At 37.3% G+C, this 6079-nt stretch overlaps 1 protein-coding gene across 1 annotated transcript; it reads right to left on the reverse strand.

Moving 5' to 3' along the window:
* Positions 1-1003: 1003 nt before the first annotated feature.
* On the reverse strand, positions 1004-3196 carry LOC118597748 (disintegrin and metalloproteinase domain-containing protein 26A-like). Its single transcript, XM_036209426.1, has one exon. It carries the CDS (start codon positions 3161-3163, stop codon positions 1004-1006), a length of 2160 nt encoding a protein of 719 aa, XP_036065319.1. The 5' UTR covers positions 3164-3196.
* Between the last annotated feature and the right edge of the window lie 2883 nt (positions 3197-6079).

Genomic DNA, 6079 nt, shown 5'->3' on the forward strand with positions numbered 1-6079 from the left:
CTATGTTTGGATTCCTTGCTCAGCCTTGCTGTAGGGAGGAAGGTACTGGACTGGCCTTTGCTGAGTCTACCAGGCTGTGCTGACTCCCCAGTAGAGACCTTGTCTTGGTGGAGGTGGGAATGGGGCATTTTTGGGGGGCAGGGCTGGGATGTTGGAGGAGGGAGAATGGGGAAATCAGTTGCTGATATGTGAAATGCAGTTAACTATAATATAATTTTTTTTTTAAAAAGAACTTTGCCTGGCTTGTTCTATTTCTGTTATCTTTCAATTTTCACCCCAATATCTGCCTCTGGGTTTTTTTATTACTAAGACTGTTTAGCAATTTGTGTTATACTTTCCACTCTGATTTGCTTTGGTAATGGTGTTTCATAATAACAATAATTACTTAACTAGGATAGGTCTGTTGGTGTGTTTTCAAATCTGTGTTAAAATCTCCTGCAGAGTGAGAGGTACTGATACCATCAAGGTACAAGCTGAGACTGCAGCAACCATCCTTAGAACCTCAAACCATTCCCTCAAGTTTCCAATCTCACTCTGGCTGTCCTCGGGGGTAGGTTGTAGCAGACTGGAATTGCCATGAGGAAATGGTATTTGCAGGTTCTTTCTCTCTATGTTTCAAAGCAGATTGAAAAGGGGAAGGGCTTTAGAGCTGAGAGAAAACAAATGCCAAGAAACACATACAGAAGACCATGGGTTGGATTTATGCTAATGGACCACAGACATCAATTCCATTAAAAATACAGCAACAAATTGATGAAAATAAAAATGTGAGTGTGAAAGGACCTCCTTTTATTTAGTTTTGAATAATTTTTATATTCGAACAAGAAGGTCTCCAGTATTTCTCCATTTGTATATTTTACACACACAGTGACATTTCTAGGTTCAGGTGTCTACAAACTAGTACATGATGAATTTCCTAGAGAGTAAGTATTTTCTTCTGCTTTCTTTCAGTTTTTATTTTTTGCTTTTGTCACGTTTCTGAGGTCATTTATCAGGTGAATTTTCAGTAATAGGAGCTGCGGCTGAACGTTTCGTGTTCTCCCATGTCTTCTGGTTCTTGGTGTGATGCCCTAATTATGACTAGAACAATCAATAAAATTAAGAAAATAAAAAAAATAATAAAAATACCTACCACTATCATACCCTCGTGGGAAGTTTCTTCATTATATATCCTTGGTGGTGGTCCACTGTCTACACTACCTCCAAAGCCTTTTAGTAGACAGTGTGGTGGCTCCCATTGGATATCACAATGGCAGTGATGTTTACTGTTGCAGACTCCTTTCATATTGCATTGGAATGCTGAACAGTTACTTAACAAAGCAGACTTAGAGACACACTTCCTGTCAATGCATATACGGCCTGGACCACAAGCTGTGCCATCTCTCACTGCTCCGATGTCCTCTATGGCAATTCCAAAATGATAGTCCATACTCCAGCAGGTGACATTATTGAAGTGAGTCCAATGCACTGTTTCATGGTTTCTCCTCTGTGGAATCCCTTCTACATTTTCACACTGAATTCGTCCACAGAGTACATCAGCATCATCACATCTTCTGTACTTAAGGCTATCATTACCACAGTTACCAAAACGGTCACCCCGTGTGTTCATTTCCATGTAGCAAGTCTTATCTGCACTTTTGGCACTCTTGCCAAAAAGCATCTGACAGTGTTCTTCACGTTTATGACATGTCCTATTATAGCAGTAACTATCACCCCCGCAAGGGCTTCCATCTTCCATGTATACATCTTCTGGACACTTTCCTGAAGTTCCATTACACCACTCTGGGAGGTCACATTCATTGTTCTCCTCTCTACACACTTTGCCTGCTGGCAGGAACTTGCAATCTTTGCAACAACGTCCAAAATCACATTCAGCACCAGACTTGAACACACAGTCTTCACCACAGCACGCATCACTCTGACATGATTCAAAGGTTCCACAGTCGCACTGCTCTCCTTCTTCAACTAAACTATTCCCACACAAGGTGAAGTTTTTTGTTACTTCATCTGGAATATTGTATAGACAATTTTTACTGTTAATTACTTTATACATATCCTCATAACTGCAGTTGCTGAATCTAGGATAGTTAGATTTTGCTGGGGCCATTATGCACTTTGGTAATCCACAAGTACAGTAACTCTTATCATGAGGCATACCCAAATTATGACCCATCTCATGTGCTATAATGAATGCCATGTCCTGAGTTGAATCTGTCATGAAACTGTTAACTGCACAATTAGCATATGTACAAACGGTACCTAAATAAGCTAGCCCTAATAACCCACTATATCCTTGCCTGGCAAAAAGATGTGCAATATCATTTCTAATGTGATTGTCAACGTTTTTTATCTTCCAATGGCAGAAATTAGGTAGGACTTTATCTATGGCTTCTGTTACATTGACATGGTTTGTTTGAGTCCAAACTTCCAATGTAGTTAAAATAACCTCAATATCTATCTGAAGATAATAACCATTTATTCCATTGACAACTTGCAACATTTCCTGCATACAAGCTGTGACATTATTGTTTTTGTAAACATATCGTTTATTATCAACTGCCACATAATATTCAAGATACCTGTGGTGGGTCCACCAATTCTCATATTGGCTTTGCATAAGTGTGGAGGCTTTGCTTTCTTGAATCTTCATTTGTCTTGCTATCTCTTCTTCTGTTAACCCACATCTCATGGAAGATGATTCTGAGTCCTCACTGTCTATTTTGTATACCAGATGTTCAAATGTGGACGTTTGGTTCTTGGGCATGATTTCATAAGCTCTGCCATTTATTTCTATTATGCCTTGTAAACTTCCAAAACAGGTGTTAATAATGAGCATGGATTCAGGTTCTCCATCTACATAGCCATGGTAGTAGCAATCTTTCTGCACAAAAGGTTGTTCTTCAAGGAGATCACCTTCATCATTGTATGTGAACAGTAGAAAGTTTCTGGATATGAAGGTTTTTGAGGGTTTCATGGTGATGATATGTCTCTCTCCTCCAAAGCGCAGGCTATAGGAGAGCCAGTCTGGGGAAATATCATGTCTACTAGGGTCAGTGACCCTCAATGGTATCACTACTTCTGGAGGGCTATTATACTTAGCATATGCAGTTGGTGACCTTGCAGAAAGTAAGAGCAACATCCATAGGTAAAGCTGAAGGAACATGATTCTCTCATGGACCAAGGCCTCACCCACAGACAGCAGAGGGCTTTGCTCTGTTAGTCCTCACTTTGGTTGCATGCAGCACTGGTCTTTAATGGTGTGTCTTCTGGCAGAATTGATCAATCATAGCATCAGGACTAAAGGAAATAGTTCAACAAAAGGCAAATATAAATAAATCAAGATGAAGTCTGTTTAAAAAAAATAGCAAAAATTGGGCTTAAATCAATTTATCTTCCAAAGTGTGTCACAGTGTTCATGGAGATTCTGTTTGATTGTGGTAAAGTACACTTGTTCCTTTGCAAACAGATTTCTAATACACTACCAGCTTTTAATAACTTGCCCTCTTTTCCACATTGTTTCTGAATGTTTTAATTTTCAACTTTTCCTCAATAGCAATGAATGATTTCATAATCTGAAAATTAACATTACACCTGCTTTCATAAATCAATGATATTACTTTAAATTAGAAAACACTAAACATTTTCCTGCTTATTGAGTATATTTATATTCCTTTCAATCATTACCTTCGCATGGCCATGGGTGTCAGAAAACTCTCTTATGATTAGCACTTATCTCATGTATTTTTTCACTTTATTTCTTTTATATTAATATTAGTGAATGTGAGCATATACACTAGTGTGTATTTGAAGCTTGCGTGCCAGTTAATGTATTTGTGGAGGTAATAGTTCTTCCTAAAGTGAGTCCTCAGAAACTATATACCTTGTTTATGCATTTAATATTTACATTTTAATATTCTATCTTTATATTATATGAGTGTTTGAGTGCATATGGTTGTGTGTGTATGTGTATATTTTTGTAGCGTTCAAGAGTTAGTCTTGGATATTTGTCCTATGTCACTCTCCACCTTGGTTTCTGACACAAAGTTCATCTTTTACATGGCACTCACTAAAGAGAGGAGGTTGGCTGTTCAGCAAGCTTTAGTAATCTGCATGTCTCTGTTTCCCCATTGCTGACACTACACATACAGACCACTAAACCAGGCTTTTATTTTGTTGCTGAGGATCATTCTCATGTTCCTCTGCTGGTAAAGCACTCACTTTACCAACCGAACTATTTACCCTTACCTGGATCCTCATCTTAGTGTATAATTATTTGAAAATAGTAGTCAAGTAAGGAAGAAACTGGGTTACCAACTACAGCACCAAGAGTTTACAAAAGGAAAATCATTTATAAAGATATTTAAGGGCAACATAGTGGAATTATGATTAAAATCCCGACATGATAATTCACTATCCATGAATGTTTTATTTTAGATATAATAATTCTTATAGTGTGTAGATTCGTGGAGTGAATAAAGGAATTATTTATTCCTAATACAGTAATATTGATATTGCACCAACAAATATCAGAATTAATGATGAAAACTATACTGGTAAACAGAAGGTTAAGAAAAACACTTCAAGGAATAATTGAGCAACAATAGTCTTGTATTAATTTAATTACTATTAGCAATAATTCTAGCATCCAGAACCATGGAGAAAAGATGACATTTTTATCCAAAAATATGATATATCTATAACAGCATAGATTACAACTTGACTCTCAGATGTCCTCTTTTCCCTTACCATTTTTCTCCCCACAACTTCATCAGCCATTTACCACATGAGCTTCCTAAAAATTATCACACTAAACACTCTAGAGTCACCATGATGAAACTGAAGAGACTGGAAATAATGAAAGGAAATGCTGTCCCAAGATATGAACAATTGGCAAGGAATTAAGGGATATGTGTGTTCACCTCCTAATTTTTTTTGTGCCTCTGTCCTTTGCAACAACTCCCCTGAAAGACTATCACCAGATGCAGTGATGCCCATGGTCCCTTCTAGTTATGTCCTTGCTCATGAAGCATTTGTAAAACCCATCTTAGTAGCAAATGTTTTTTTTTTTTGTTGTTGTTGTTTTTCATTTGTTTGAGAATGCATAAGAGACCATGAATTCTTTCCTTTATTTGTCTCTCATGGAGAAAGCCCTAGATCCCCATGTCTAGCTACAAGATCCTCTCTTTAGCATTAGGAACATTAAGAATCTCTTCTCCAAAGTATCAAGTGTCTGCTATTAGTTTCCTTTCTAAGGTCATAAATATCTCAGAGACTTTGCACACTTGCTCATGTAGATGTAGATGCCTTGTCTACTTCATACAACAACTATTAAAACTAATTTGTGAATTTAGAATTGGAGGGGTAATTGTGTAGGATTAACTTTCTTTGGTAGACAGCTGAGAAAATATCAATCTGAGACCAGTGTATTTTACAAGTTGATGAAGGCAAATGGTAGAAACAAGTTTATTTATGAATTAAGGTTGCCAGTGTCAGGAAGCTTAGTGACCTGCCAGAGTGCTGCATTGATTCTTCCATCATTTTTACTTACTTATTTCTTTGAAGATTTTACACTTTATATTCTTCCTCACCTTTCAACTATTCCTAGATCCCTTCTCCTTTCCAATCTACCCAACTTCATGTTGTTTCTCTCTAATAAATACAAACAAGCAAATAAAAAAGAAAGACTACAGAAAACATGGAGTCCAGTTTGTGTTCACCATCATCAGGTCTGCCCTTGAGTGAGTCAGTGAATGGGGTTGATATACTGTTTCACTCCATTGAAGAAAACTAATTTCCCTACTCTTAGCAGTTTCCACTTACAGAGAGCTTCCTGCTTAGGGGTGGAGCTTCACAATCTTTCATTTATTTATTTTTTCCTGAAAATGTCTTTTGATCATATTTTTTTAAGGGATGGGATTTTGAGCCCAATTCTCCTTCCTGATGAGATTCTCTGTGGCTTGAGCTTGTGTAAGTCTTGTTTTCATAGTTTTGTGAGTTCATATGTGTGTCTGTCTTATTGTATGTGGAGAATGATAGTTTCATAAAGTCATCTATCACTTCTGGCTCTTAGGAGCTTTCC

Source organism: Onychomys torridus, chromosome 17, assembly GCF_903995425.1.
Source record: "Onychomys torridus chromosome 17, mOncTor1.1, whole genome shotgun sequence".
Lineage (NCBI taxonomy): Eukaryota > Metazoa > Chordata > Mammalia > Rodentia > Cricetidae > Onychomys > Onychomys torridus.